Below are 14,953 nucleotides of genomic sequence, written 5' to 3'. Positions count from 1 at the left end.
CACAGACTAATATAGAAACCCAAATACCCCTCTTCCACTGGCACATCCGAACCGAGCCAGTGCAGCATCCTCGCGGTACGGGTTTTGCCGTGCTGAGCCTGAGCCAAAACAGTGTGATGCTGACCTCACAAAGAAATCGGATTCTGGATCGGGGGGGGGGGGGGGGCCAAGCAGGGCCAGGGTGCGGTGCTGATGTCGCGTTCGTTTAGCGTGCCGCCAGTCGGTAAAACTCGAACGCTTTGATGGAAAGGCGTCGATTGCATCAACAGTGAACCCTAAGAATCCCAGATGTTTCCGCCTGGCTCGTTGCGAGCTCCTTGTAAAAGTGAAACAGCGATTTCCTCTGTTGGCTGTGACTGTTGCAGACCTGCGATGACTGCCTGGCTGCGTAAGAACCCCACTCACAGAGGCGTTGGTGTGCGTGTGTTTGTGTGTTGCCACGGTGGGGGGCACAGGTGGTGCATCTGCCAGTCATCTCGGTCAGTCAACCCATGGCACCTGGGTCTGTCCCATGACGTCCTGCCAACGGGCGTTCGACACTTCACGTGGCCTCAAAGTGCACCTAGCCTGGCACAGGCGCCGTGGTGACGTCACCGCCATTTAGTGGTGAGTGGCGTTTGTTGTTGTGTTATGGGGAACACCTGGTGCGGTGTGTAAACATCGCCACTAGGGAGACAAAGGCGGCCTTCACAGGTACTCGCTAACAGCACTTGCCCCAAAAGTCTGCATGAGCTCAACGGCCACTCCCGGTGACGATTATCTGAACCGGTCCTCGACTCAGCCTCAAATGAGTGCCGAGTGTAGTGTTTAATCATCAACACTGGAGAGACAAAGGAGGCCGGGCGTGGTGCTGGCCACCAACAACCTCGTGTGCCCATGTACCAGGCCTTCATAGGTCCCTGTTGAAGGCTACATGAGGGGGGTGGGGAATCTGTGCATTTGTTCGTGAATGCGCGCTGCCCCGAATGCGCCGTGATCGCAGCGAGTCGTGGAGGCGAAGCAGGCTTGAGCCGCATGGGGGCGAGTGCTCGGGGCATGATGTGGCATCCCGAAGGTGGCAGCACCAGCGATTGATTCCCGAATCCGTCGCCGGGGCTGCCGTCAGCAAACGGATTCCATTGCCGTGCAGAGTTTTGCGCGCAGTTTTTTTTTCTTTCGCTTACTTATCCGGGCACTCCGGTTTCTTCCCATATGAGGCCACACAATTGATAACGGAATTGAGCAAACAAGGGGAATGCAGGACCCTCGCGAGAGAGAGTCTTCAGACTCAGTAGATACATTGAGGGCATTATGATTATTATTATGATGCCGGTCATGTGTTTCATCATCTCACCTTTGATAGAGGCCAGGTAAGCCCGGAGATCCCTGGTCAGTCTGCTGCTCTCTGTCTGCAATGGACCACAGCATCAGGATGTGCTCATAAAATGCCCTCTTGCCTGGAAACTCGGAGAAATTGCTTGTGTACATATTCACGTGTGTGTACGTTTGTGTGTCTTTGTGGGGGGTGAGGGAGGGGGTGGTACAGCAGTTAGCACCCTGCGCTACGAACCTGGCGTCCTGAGTTTGATTCCCGCTCACGGCCAACACCCAGTGACGATTATCTGAACCGGTCCTGGGCCTCCTCTAGGTCGACTCAGCCTCAAATGAGTACCTGGTGCGGTGTGTAAACATCGCCACTAGAGAGACTAAGGCGGCCGGGCGTAGTGCTGGCCACACACCCCCTCGTGTGCCATGCCGGCCTTCATAAGTGCCCGCTAGAAGCACTTGCCATAACAGTCTGTTCTAGGTTATTCTAGGGATCTTCTGTTTTTGTGTGTGTGTGTGCATGCGAGCGGTTAGGGCGCTGTGCTACGTACAAACCCACAGACCCACATTTGTTTCAAGGCCATGTGGCCATGGCTAACATCGGTAGCCCTCAACCAGCAGTGGATCACCAAATGGTTGGTATGGCACTTGTCCATGTGCAGTGACATAGAATCGGTCACGTAGCAGCATAGCGCTGGCTGCTGGCGGGGAAGGGCATCTGCAGCTTGCAGCAGCCCTGGCTGACAGCAGGTCACGTGATAGACCAGAGAGGGCTCTAGGGGAAGGGTCACGGAAGTGGCACACCGAGAACCCGCTGGTAGGTTCCAGAAGGGGGCGTGACCGGGGGCGGAGCCAGTAGGCCACGCTGGCGGTATAAGAGGGGCCCCGGGAGGGGAGCTCGGGGCTGTCGTGTGGAGTGGGGTGGGTCCCCGTCGTGCTGCTGCTGCAGCCTTCACCGTCTCGGCGTCGTCAGTCAGGCAGTCTACCAGCCGTCCTGACTGGGAGCCGTAGTTACTAAGTGTTACTGTCAGGCCATGCTAATAAACAGAGTGCCTCCTACTCTTAGTGTCTCCGAGTCAGTCACTACCCATGCGACCAGCTCAACGTCTCCGCCCATTCGATGCCACCATTGCGGACGTTCACAAAACGCTCAAGGTAGTCTTTTGAGGCTGAACTTAATCTAGGCGAGCCTCAGACACGTTGACAACAGTCGCCGTTGACCACGAACTCACGGAGATTTGACGACGGCGTTGTGCCAGGCTAGGTACACTTCGAAGCCATCGTGTGAATTATCAAAGGCTCGCTGGCAGGAGGTCATGGGACAGACCCAGGTGCCATGGGTTAACTGACTGGGATGACTGCCAAATGCACCGCCTGGGCTCCGCACTGTGCCAACTTGCCGCCTTTTAGCCGCCCGGCGCTCCGCTCGTTGTTGTGAGCGCCGCTTCTCTGCCCTCCGTTGTTGCCGGAGGGCGGCTGCCTCCGACTGCTCGGCAGCAGCGTCTTTCACGAGCCTCCGCCTCCTCCACAGAGGCCGATGTTGTCTGACACCGCCGGTGCCAGCCATCGGCGAGTCCCGATCACGCGCTCACACACACACGGTTACCTGTTGTTGTGCAAAGTTCTGTGCCAGCTGCTCAAACTGCTCGTCCCTCGTCTCGTCGGCCTTGCCAAGTCTTTGCAAAACCTTCCACGGGGGGGGGGGGGGGGGGCGGGTGAAACATGATAGGCTATTAGGAGAGTGGCGACTGAGAGCGACGATTGAGAGTCAGCGATCGAGGGGGATTTATGCTCGAAAGGCATGCACCAGGGGTGGTTGAGTGGTGGTGAGATGTGGAGTGGTGGTGGCACGCTGAGTGGTGGTGCATGGAGTGATGTGGTACAGGAGGACGTCGAGCTGAGTGGACTTGCCGGTGACTGGTACCAGCGGTGTCAAGATCGGCCTCTGTGGAGGAAGCTCGTAAAGGACACTACTGGGCAGTTGGAGGCAGTCGCCCTCCAGCAACAATGGAGGGCGAAGGAGCGACGCTCACAACAACGAGCGGAGCGCCGGGTGGCTAAAGCACAGCAAGTTGGCACAGTAGGGGGCACAGGTGGTCCATCAGCCAGTCATCTCGGTCAGTCAACCCGTGGCACCTGGGTCTGCCCCTTGACATCCTGCCAGCGGGCGTTCGACACTACACTTCCCGTGGCCTCAAGGTGCACATAGCCTGGCACAAGCGTCGTGGTGACGTCACCGCCACTTAGTGGCGAATGGCGGTTGGTGTTGTTGGTGGTGGTGGATGTGGTGGTGGTAGTAGTTAATAGTGGGTAATGGTGGTATAGTGTGCAGCGGTGGCGAGTGGCGTGGTTGGTAAGTGGTGAATGATGCGAACTGGGTGGCGAGTGGCGAATGGTGGTGAGTGATGTCAGACAGTTGGTGACATCGGCTGTGGATTGTGAGCGGTGCTGTTCGTGGTTAGCACAATCCACGGGTGGCAAATATATAACCCGAGTTGTGAGTGATAAGCGTCAGACGCTGGCGAACATCGGTTGTGGCTGGTGTGGGCAGTGAGCGGTGAGCAGTGGCCCTGGCGTCCAGTGCTGTTTGCTGTGGTCACTACAGGTGGTGGTACGATAACCACTGCGGCTTGCAACACAGTCTACAATTGTGGCGCCACGGTGGCTAGGAGATGTTAACTACCTCGCCTGGTATACAGGAGGTCGTGGGTTCGATCCAGACCCTGACGCCTGCTGTATATTTGGTGTTTGCGTGTCTCTCTCCCCGTGGTCACGTGGATATTTATCCGGGTCCTCTGGTTATTCTCTCAACATTTTGAAACGCGTTTAGAGTATTTGGCTGCTATAAATTTTCACGTGACAAGTCACTTCGTTGAGCCATCACTTGTGGTGGCCAGGTCGCTTCTGAAAAAGAGCTACATAGCTCAGTGGGCCTTACCTGATAAAATAAAAACATTAAAAGTTGAGTTTAGTGCTGTGCCCAGGCCCTTTCCTCACGCAGGAATGTGTGTGTGTGTGTTTTCTGGCCTTGAACCGCCGCTCTTATTAAATCCTCCACCCCATGCGGTGTGCCGGGCCGTGCTGACTCGGCTCGTTGGAACGACCGACTCAAAAATGAAGATAACAAACACGCCCATTGTTTCGATTTAAAGCTTTCGGGACTGGACTGCAGGGATTCATCTTCTTGGTTCTTTCGGTAAAGTTACGTAGAAGGGAAGTAATAAAATAATAAAAATAAAACATAATAAAATAATTCTCACGACGTTTCGGCCACAATGCAAGCAGCCGTCTTCAGGTGGAGAACAGGTCTGTCCTCTCGACCGAAACGTCGTGAGAATTATTTTATTATGTTTTATTTTTATTATTTTATTATTTCCCTTCTACGTGACTTTACCGAAAGAACCAAGAAGACGCCCATTGTTGTTGTTGCCCACTCCCAACGACGTTCGCCGTCTGAATCATCATTTATCGTCACGACCCACATCGTTCGGCAGCCGTATCGCGACCGCCCACGGCATCACGGGAGGCAGGGTGCAGCAGGGTGAGCATTTATAGATAGTCGCCCGGCAAGGGAGTGACGACCCAATCCCGCACTGATAACCCGTAAAAACCCGTAAAAACTAAGTTTTTCACTATAAATCCTTTATATGCGTGGCGGCTAGAGTCCTCTCGTCCTCTGGCTTGAGATGGCTGCCACCTATGGGTCAGATGATTGTCTGCCAGTATTAAGCAATTGGTAACTAAATATTTAATTTGTTTTCCCTAAACAGTGTAAAATTTTTGAAAACATTTTTCACGAACATTAATTGTCTCGCACAACGAGTCTGTGTGCAAAATGTCAGCTCGATTGGATCACGGGAAGTGGGTTAAAAAACGACCGAAAGATTTGCACGGTCGTAAGCAAGCAAGCAAGCACGCAAGCAAGCAAGCAAGCACGCAAGCAAGCGAACTTAATATAAAGGATTTAAAAACTGAAGGTGGGCTGGTAATTGAGAGACTACACTCTCTCTCGTTTGAATCGAACAACTTTGAGATTCGTGCATTTCAGGATTGTGGTGGGGGGGGGGTTTGCTAAAACGCAACGCAATAAGAACACAACGACATAACAACGACGATAAACACCACCGCTCCATCAACCAAATAATCGCCGGCCCGCGAACGAACCGCGGTGCAGTGAAAGAATGCGCGAGTTGACTCGCTGCCAAGTCGGCAAAATTCATGGCATGCGGATAGCCACAGGGCCAGCAAGCTCTGACCCCCCCTCTCTCCCTCCCACTCTCCCTCCCCTCCCCATCGCTCCCTCTCGCCCACTCACCCCTCCCCATCTCTCCCTCTCGCCCACTCTCGCTTGTCATCTCCACCACTCTCCATCCCCATCTTCCGCTACCTCTCCCACTCTCCCTCCGCATCCCTCCATCTCTCCCCACTCTCTCCCTTCCAATCGCTCCCACTCACCCCTCCCCATCTCTCTCTCTCTCTCCATCCCCACCCCCCTCTCTCTCGCTCTCTGGGCGCAGTGTTTTTGCTTTGGTACTGCCAGAAGCCAGAAGCTAGGGCCCCATCCTTTCGTGTCAATCACGCCCATTCGCCACGCTCGCCTCTGAATGGTTTATTTATTATTATTTTTAGGGAGAGGCGCCCGGAACAAGGAATTTATTTACGAGAAATTCAAGTTACAGCTCTGTCCAGTGGACTGCGAAAAGACTTGCCCCACCCCCGTGTCATACGAATGTGGAATTTCCAGAACGTACATACAGGTAAAGCAACAGTTGTTGCCCGATCTGATGGAATATGAATATACTTGCCACCGTCGTAGGACTGTGGAATTGCTACAAACGTTACTGCATGGAATTCAGCACCTTTTTATGTCTCATGGACTTTGAAAATACTGGCTCTGTCATAGGAATGTGGAATTTCCAGCAATGGCTTAGGGCGGCCAACGTTGATTAATTACACCACCCCCTCCCACGCCGCCCGTTTAAGCTGGGAGACAATTACAAGAGTTAAAGGCGCGGCCCTGCAATTGCGTCCTCACATCACTGGTGGTGGAAAGGCCTCCACCAGAGGGCGCTCTAGAGGGCTCCTTGGGGGGATATTTGGCCTACTCTTTCGCGTTGGGCACTTTGCCGCACCACACGCGGCGTGCCGATCGACTGACTGTGGCGGTTTTCCCATTCATGCCGCTCATTCGACTGCCGCGCCGGGAAATCGAACGGGCACCCCCTCGTTTAAAAAGAAAAATACATTTATATAGGTGACATTTCGGGCTATAGCCCTTATTCCTTGTACATTTTTTAAACAGGAATCGGAAAAATATATGTAGCTTTGGCTGATGAAAAAAGTTGTGATGCATTGTTCTGTCTCTCTGGGCGATCCAGCTAAGTAAGGGTGGTGGTTGGTGAGCCATCTCTGTTTGGAGTTGTGTAATGGCAATTCAACGTGTCTCTGGGCGGGGACAGTAGGCCCGGCCTGACCACAATGCTCCATGAATTAGACGCGGAAACAGAAGCACATTTACACACACACAGGATGTGTGACCACCCAATGACATCACAATCATACAATGACAACGTTGATGACACACACACACACACCCCACATATCTATACAAAATTGCATAGACGTGTGTGTGTGCGTCCAAGTGTACACGTGATTCCCTACATATGCCCATCGTATACTGTACTAGCAACCATATATACAAACCCCCCTCGCCCCCTCCAACACACACACACACCAACACACACAAAGCACAATGATAGCCTTAACAGACTGTAGAGGCAAGTGCTGTTAGCAAGCACTTATGAAGGCCGGACGGGTACACGAGGGGGTGGGTGGCCAGCACCACGCCCAACCGCCTTTGTCTCCCGAGTGGCGATGTCTATGCACCACACCTGCTTACTCATTTGAGGCTGAGTCGACCTAGGGGAGGCCCAGTTCCGGTTCAGATTTTCGTCGCTGTTATTGGTCGTGAGTGGGAATGAAACGCGGGTCACCGGGTTCGTAGCGCAGTGCGCACTGATACACAAAGACAAAGATCCCCCATATAGCCTTGAACTGTTATCTTTGAAATGTTGGGGCAAGTACTGTTAGCGAGCACCTATGAAGGCCAGCACGGCACAAGAGGGAATGGGTGGCCAGCACCACGCCCGGCCGCCTTTGTCTCCCGAGTGGCGATGTCTATGCACCACACCTGCTTACTCATTTGAGGCTGAGTCGACCTAGGAGATGAGGCCCATGACCGGTTCAGATATAATCGCTCCTCACACACACAAATACACATACACCGCCACACACACACAAAACAAGCAAACTGTCACAAACACACAGAGACACACGTAAACACACTGTTGCCCTGACCTAAACATACCCAAACAAACACACACACACACGTGTATCTGTCCAAACTACACCCACACACACAACATGAGGACAAAGTCCCCCATATAGCCCACAAAGACTATTGGGCCAAGTGTTAGTTAAGATCGGAACGGGGCACGAGACGGTGGCGTGGTTGCCACCGCGCTCAGCCGCCTTTGTCTCCCCGGTGCTGATGTGTTCACGCCGCAGCAGGTAACTCGTTTGAGGCCGAATCGATCTAAGGGAGGCCCAGAACTGGTTCAGAATTCAACTCAGGCGCGCTGCGTTGGTCGGCAGCACAGCTGACTCCTGGCACGCCACCCGCCCCCGTCCAAACTTTAATCTCTCACAAGCACCCGAGTCACATTCACACATTCACACGTACGTGTGTGTGTGTGAAATCAACCAGTCACGAACTCAACCACCCACATACCCTTCAACTACCCATACACACACACAGCAGGGAGCTGTTTTTACTTGCATTCACCAACCCATGCAGAGGCACCCACAACCACTTACCCAACAACCCAACTTATCCATGCCCTTACCCACTAATCCACCTACCACTCAACTATCTGCCCATCCAACTATCTCCCATCCAACTATCGACCCATCAAACTATCTACCCATCCAACTATCGACCCATCCAACTATCGACCCGTACAAATATCTACAGGTTCAAATATCTACCCATCGAACTATCGACCCGTGCAAATATCTACCGATCCAACTATCGACCCGTCCAAATATCTACCCATCCAACCATCTGCCCATCCAACTATCTGCCCATTCAACTATCGACCCATCCAACTATCTCCCCATTCAACTATCGACCCATCCAACTATCTGCCCATTCAACTATCTGCCCATCCAACTATCTCCCCATACAACTATCTTCCCATCCACTTACCCAGCTACCCATTCATCCGTCCAACCACACACCCACCCACCTAACCACCCACCCACCCAGCTAATGCACAAACTCGGCGGCGACACATCGTCGCCTACCTTCTCGTGAGCACGATTCCAGTGCTTGTGCACGTTCCTGGCGAAGAGAGCGGCGCGCGGGGAACCCTCCGCCATGGCGAGCGGACGCGCCGCTGAGACAGCTGCTGCTGCTGCTGAAGCTGCTCGCCTCTGCTGCCTGCACTAGAGAAGAGGGGGGAGGCGTCTTGGTGGTGGGATGGGTGGACCGTGGGGCAGGGCAGTGGAGGCAGGAACAACAGCGTTTCCTCGAAACGGCCACCACCACCACGAACCACACACGCTCCTCCCCACTCGTGCACTCACACCCCCTCGAACGATGCTGCTACTTCCTCCCAATCACCCTCCACTTCCACCCTCCACTGCCACCACCACCATACCCACCAGCCACTACCACCGCTAGAACCACTCACCAACACCCCACCCACCACTATACTCACCCACCACCATATCCACCCACCACCATACCCACCCACCAACACTCCACCCACCAACACCTCACCCACCAACATCACACCCATCACCATACCCACCACCATACCCATCAACACCCCACCCACCACCATATCCACCCACCAACACCCCACCCACCACCATACCCATCCACAAACATTCCACCCACCACCATACCCACCCACCAACACCCCACCCACCACCATACCCACCACCATACCCACAAACACTCCACCCACCACCATACCCACGCACCAACACCACACCCACCAACACTCCAGCCATTATACCCACCCACCACCATACCCACCCACCAACACCCCACCCACCACCATACCCACCACCATATCCACCCACCAACACTCCACCCACCCATCACCATACCCACCCACCAACACTCCACCCACCACCATATCCACCCACCAACACTCCAGACACCACGATACCCTCCGACCGTTCTGTGTGGAGTGTGTCTGTTCTGTGTGGAGTGTGTATGTGTGTGGAGTGTGTATGTGTGAAGTCTGTATGTTGTATGGAGTATGTTGTGTGGAGTGTGTCTGTTCTGTGTGGAGTGTATTTGTTGTGTGGAGTGTGTATGTTGTATGGAGTATGTTGTGTGGAGTGTGTCTGTTCTGTGTGGAGTGTGTATGTGTGTATGTTCTTCCGCTGTTCTGCAAACCCGGCGACCCGAGTTCGATTCTGGATCACGACCAATAACAGTGAACCGTTACTGGACTTCCCCTTGGACGACTCATCGATGCGTGAACATCGCCACGAGGGAGACAAAGGCGGCCGGGCGTGGTACCAGCCACCCACCCCTCTTGTTCCGTGCCGGCCTTCATAGACGCTACTCGCTAACAGCACTTGCCCCAAGAGTATGTGAAGGCTATACGGGGGATCTTTGCCTTTGTTGAATGTGTATGTTCTCTCCCTGTTCTGCGTGAATTTCCACCGGGTTCCCCGGTTTCCTCTTATAGCAAAAAAAAACCCAATGTGACGGATGTTTGGTCAATATAAGTGCAGAACTAAATACTCAGATTACTCATCTGGAATTGTATATCGCAACGTCTCCTCGCCCTCCTCCTCCTGCGAGACCTTGGCAGGAGCCTCCTGACAAAGAGCCTTGAGACTCAGCGAGGCTTTCTTGAGAGAGAAAAAAAACGACGTGTAAGCAAATAACTAAAGATATATATGATACAAACGGGTAAATGTTTAACTCTCGTTTATTATAACCATATTTTTAGTTCACCGTTATGTGCCATACAAAAAAGATAAAGGAGCAGCCCTGCAAATTGACTTGGTCACCCCAAGCCAATTAGCACGGTTGGCTACGTACGGAGCAAAATAATTTCAACATACATACATGAAATGATAGTGATGATGATGGTGGTGGTGATGACAATATGATAGTGATGATGGTGACAATATGGTAGTGATGACAATATTATTGTCATGGCAATATGGTTCCATGATGATGACGTCACCACGACGCTTGTGCCAGGCTATGTGCACCTTGAGGCCACGTGAAGTGTCGAACGCCCGCTGGCAGGAGGTCACGGGGCAGACCCAGGTGCCACGGCTCGACTGACTGAGATGACCAATACGGTAGTAATGACACCTACGTTGACCAGTATAGACGGCTATGACACACCCACTCGCGGAAACCATAGATAACTCTTGTGGAGGGTAATTTGGCCTACTCTTCCACGTTGGTCAGACGTCTTGGACGAGGTGTGAGCAGGGCCGGATTAAGCTAGTGCGGGGCCCGTAGCATATCTTATTAATGTGCCCTAAAAACACGTAAATATTAAAACACATACATTATTAACTTGCCTAGTAAAGTAATTGTATTTTTTCATTTGCTATACAGCCCAGATAATACGACAAATCGCTAACCTTAAACACCCGGTGGTTCAAAAAAGTTGAAGGCGGTATAGTACTATAGTAATAGAGCAAGTGCAGAATCACTGAACCGGAATTTATAGCTTGAAAGCATTTAGCGCGGGGCCCTTGAAAGTGCGGCGCCCGGAGCATGTGTAGCTACTTGTGCTACGAGGGTCATCCGGTACTGCGTGTGAGTGCCCACACTTTAGCCCATCGCACGAGACGTGCTGATCGAGGTTACCGTGATGTCCCCACGCTTCGGTATGTTGCTGTGGGGAGACAAAGGCGGCAGTGTTAGGGACAATGGCCGTGTTTTCAACAGGGAGATAGAACCGGTGGACCTCTGTGTCGTGTGCTTTGCTCATGACAGTGGCATTAGCACTCCAGAGTGTGCCAACCATTAACAACAACACCACGGAATCAGCCAATGTGCCGCTCATTTATGATGAAGGTAAGGCACATGCACCGCCCGTTTGTCGATCCACTGCTGGATGAAAGCCTCATGTCGGATCATTGAGGGCATAACGGTGGCTCCGAGATGTTAACTCCCTCGCCTGGTGTGCAGGAAGTTGTGGGTTCGAACCCGACCGTGACGCCTGCTGCTGTATATTTGGAGTTTGCATGTCTCTCTCTGCCCGTGGTCGCGCGGTTTTTTTCTCCGGATCCTCGGGGTTTTCCCTCCACATTTAGAGACTGCGTTTAGAGTTGTTGGCTGCAATACATTTCCGCACGAACACATTCCTGCGGAGGGAGCTGGTAGGAACGTTGAGTTGCTCGGTCAATGGCCAGGGTCAACGGCGGCGTGGTGTATTCCGCAAATATGGGCGACTGTGAGGGCGGGCACAAGCCGGCGTGAGTAGGTTAAACGTTGAGTTTTATAAGGGCACCACGTGGTGACCAGCCCCTCCCCACCCAGCCCCACCCCTCCCACCCCCCACCCAGCCCTCCCCACCCTCCCCACCCACCCACTCCCCACCCTCCCCACCCAGCCCCTCCCTTCACGACGGTCGGACGGACACAAGAATCCCCTGTGGGCTGGTGTAACCAGGAGGTTCCTACCAGTATATACCACTCCTTGAGCTGTCATTTGTGGTGACCAGGTCGCTTCTGAAAAAGATCTACGTAGCTCGGTGGGGCCTTCGCTGCTAACATTTTTATTTTTTTAATAAACCGTTGCATCCCTTTTGCAGCGTGGGTGGGTGGCTGTTGTTTTGTCAGGCGAGGGGAGGGAAACGTTTCGATGTCATTGCCATTGAGGAAAGGGAAATGCGTGACATTTTCCGTTAATCACCAGCAGGCGTCACTGGAGGCGAAATTTAACAGCCCCCATGGCGAACGGAACGCTTCGAAGAACAACAACAGAATTTTGACTTTTTTGTACTTTCAAACAACTTTTATTGCCGCCAGCAGCAACAGCACTGGAGGCGATTCCGATACGAAATATACAGTCACCAGCAAACAAATAACAAACGCTGTACATCCACGCTGTGTGGTGCTAAATGCGCCGCGCTCAACACAAAAGAAAAGTCACGTGGTGGTGGTGGTGGTCACAGAAGGCTCAACGCACTCGTCAATAACACGATCCAGGCTCCAACCTGCTCAGCTTACGAAATGGAGACGAGATCGAGTGCATATTCGGTCATGTGGACGACATTTTCAGAATAAATCAATTTTATAACAGTTCTTTCGTTTCTCAGTCCGCTTGCATGTTGAGTAGGGTGGTCCAGACCTTCTTTCCCTGGCGACAGACTCTAGTACTACTACACTATACACTACTACACTACACTATACACTATTATACACTACTACATGATACACTACTATACACAGACTCTAGCTCTTCCTGGGGAATTCCCAGGCGTTCCCAGGCCAGTTTACATTGCAGTATACATTACAGTAGACCTCGAAAATCAGATAAAGCCTCCCATAAAACACGTGACCTGTGTAGCCACTCCGACTGAATCCCTCCCCCCGCCGCCCACTGTGAAAACAGACGATGCTCTTCCTGACCCTGTGCTCCCATTTCTCGATTCCTTTTCCATCATTTTCCTCTCATTTCCCATTCGTTCTCTTCTCTCTTCCCCACCACCGCCCCCATACATTGCATCCTTGACTCTACGATCCTTGCCGTGGCGTGCCACTGCTACCAAGTTGCGAGCGATCGCAACCAACATTCCCCAAACCCATTCGAAATCGCACATTCTGAACCGGCACGAAACATGATTACGCGGTATTTATGATTGTGCATTCGCTAACATTGTTGCAGAAGTCAAGGCGCAATTGGTGACCTTAATTAGAAGCTCTCAGCGCGGATGTATTGTGATTGGAGCGCCGAGCATGTAATTGCCTGCTTGCTTTGTCAAATGTGTTGTCGTTCACTAATTGCAATTAAAGTTCACCACGGTATCTGCCACTAATGAGCTATGAAACACAAGGCGGTGTGAGTGCTGCCACGATGCTTATAATCTCGTAATTTATATTTTATTTTTCTACCCAGCAAAGGATCCCCGTGTACCTCAGGAGGGTGCGAAAACGTTGGGATGTTTGGCTAATTCCATTCAGGGTTGTGTTGCAGAGAGAATGTAACAAATACACGTGCGAAAGAATAATTTACATACATTCGCAATTCCACTGCTGGATGAAGGTCACACCCGGACGCTTTGCAGTGCGAATAATGAAACCAACTTGAACACAATTTTGATTTAAAGCTTTCGTGACTGCAGGGATTCATACTCTTGGTTCTTTCGGTAAAGTCACGTAGAAGGGAAATAATAAAGTAATAATAAAATAATAAAAGAAAATATTGTTTTATATTTGTATTATTTTTCCGCCTTAGGACGACTGCTTGTGTTGCGATCGAAACGTCGTGATATTTTAATTTTTGTTTCATTTTATTTTTCTACCTACGTGACTTTACCGAAAGAACCAAATAGTATGTATGTAATTAGTACTTATGTAGTGACATAGCGCTGTTGGACAGCAGCAGCGACTGCAGGTGGACACTTAGCGTACACGTCGCTGAGCATACACGCGGGTGTGCCGGCAGGGCGGAGGAACTGGGGCAAGGGTCACGGTAGACCTCGTGGGGAAGCCCCTGGAACCCTCTGGAGGCTAGGGCGGAGCCAAGCCGCGCCGAGGAGAATAAAAGCAGCGGAGAGCAAGAGCTCCGGGCTGCCGGTTCTGGGAGTGGACTCGTCTCGTTGTCGTCACCGCCCTCGTCGCTGCCGCCTTCGCCCGGGCATTGCGCGGCCGGACAGTGGTTGGCTGTCCCGGTCGACGCCGTCGGTGCAACGCGGGCAGCGTCGTGTCGGGGACGGGTCATGCGGCAGCGGGGTCGTGTGTGTGAGAGAGGGGGGGGCCCGAGTGGTGGCGTGAGCTCGGCAACAACAGCAACGAATAAAGAGGGCAGAGCGGTGCCCAGAGGTCGCAAACAGGTTTTGATTCCTTACCCGTACCCGGCCACACCAGGGTCGCAAATGGGTACCCATACCCGTACCCGGCCGGGTACGGGTACCCGTTCCCTACCCGTACCCATACCCTACCCGAAATGAGTGACAAACGGTTACTCACCAGTGACTCACGGCCTACCCGTACCCGGCTGCACCAGGGTCGCAAACGGGTACCCGTACCCGTACCTGGCCGGGTAGCCGGGTATCGGGTAGGGTACGGGTATCGGGTACCCGGTTGCGACCTCTGGCGGTGCCTTCCTGCAACCACCTCGTCTCCGGCTCATTGTGTGTGCGATGTACGCCACCTGCATACACAGACGACACTACACTTGTATACGTTATTTTGTATTTATTTGAGTGACTTGCTTACCTTTACTACTGTTTGTTGTTGCAACTTGCTGACCCACCACCTACCGGACATCTATGCAAAAGAGCTTTATAGGTCATCGGATTCCTCCAGTCTCATTCAAATATGTCGATCCTCTGCTGGAAAAAGGCATCTGGGACCGTCCATAAATGAC

General features: G+C 52.5%; 1 protein-coding gene across 1 annotated transcript in view; it reads right to left on the bottom strand.

Annotated features, from left to right (window-relative positions):
• LOC133356800 (myc box-dependent-interacting protein 1-like) overlaps positions 1-9,662 on the bottom strand; it is a 29,749-nt gene extending 20,087 nt beyond the window's left edge. The window contains exons 1-4 of the mRNA XM_061574496.1: positions 9,523-9,662; positions 8,671-8,806; positions 2,912-2,992; positions 1,334-1,388 (exon numbers count right to left, since the gene is read on the bottom strand). Coding sequence (XP_061430480.1) covers positions 1,334-1,388; positions 2,912-2,992; positions 8,671-8,745 — 211 coding nt within the window. The 5' untranslated portion in view covers positions 8,746-8,806; positions 9,523-9,662. The remainder of the gene's footprint in view (positions 1-1,333; positions 1,389-2,911; positions 2,993-8,670; positions 8,807-9,522) is intronic.
• Between the last annotated feature and the right edge of the window lie 5,291 nt (positions 9,663-14,953).

This window comes from Lethenteron reissneri, chromosome 7 (assembly GCF_015708825.2).
Source record: "Lethenteron reissneri isolate LAM-NWPU_2019-01 chromosome 7, ASM1570882v1, whole genome shotgun sequence".
In the NCBI taxonomy this organism is placed as follows: Eukaryota; Metazoa; Chordata; class Hyperoartia; order Petromyzontiformes; family Petromyzontidae; genus Lethenteron; species Lethenteron reissneri.
The sequence above is the reverse complement of the archived record's forward strand: the minus strand, read 5'-3'. Positions and strand labels throughout refer to the sequence as shown.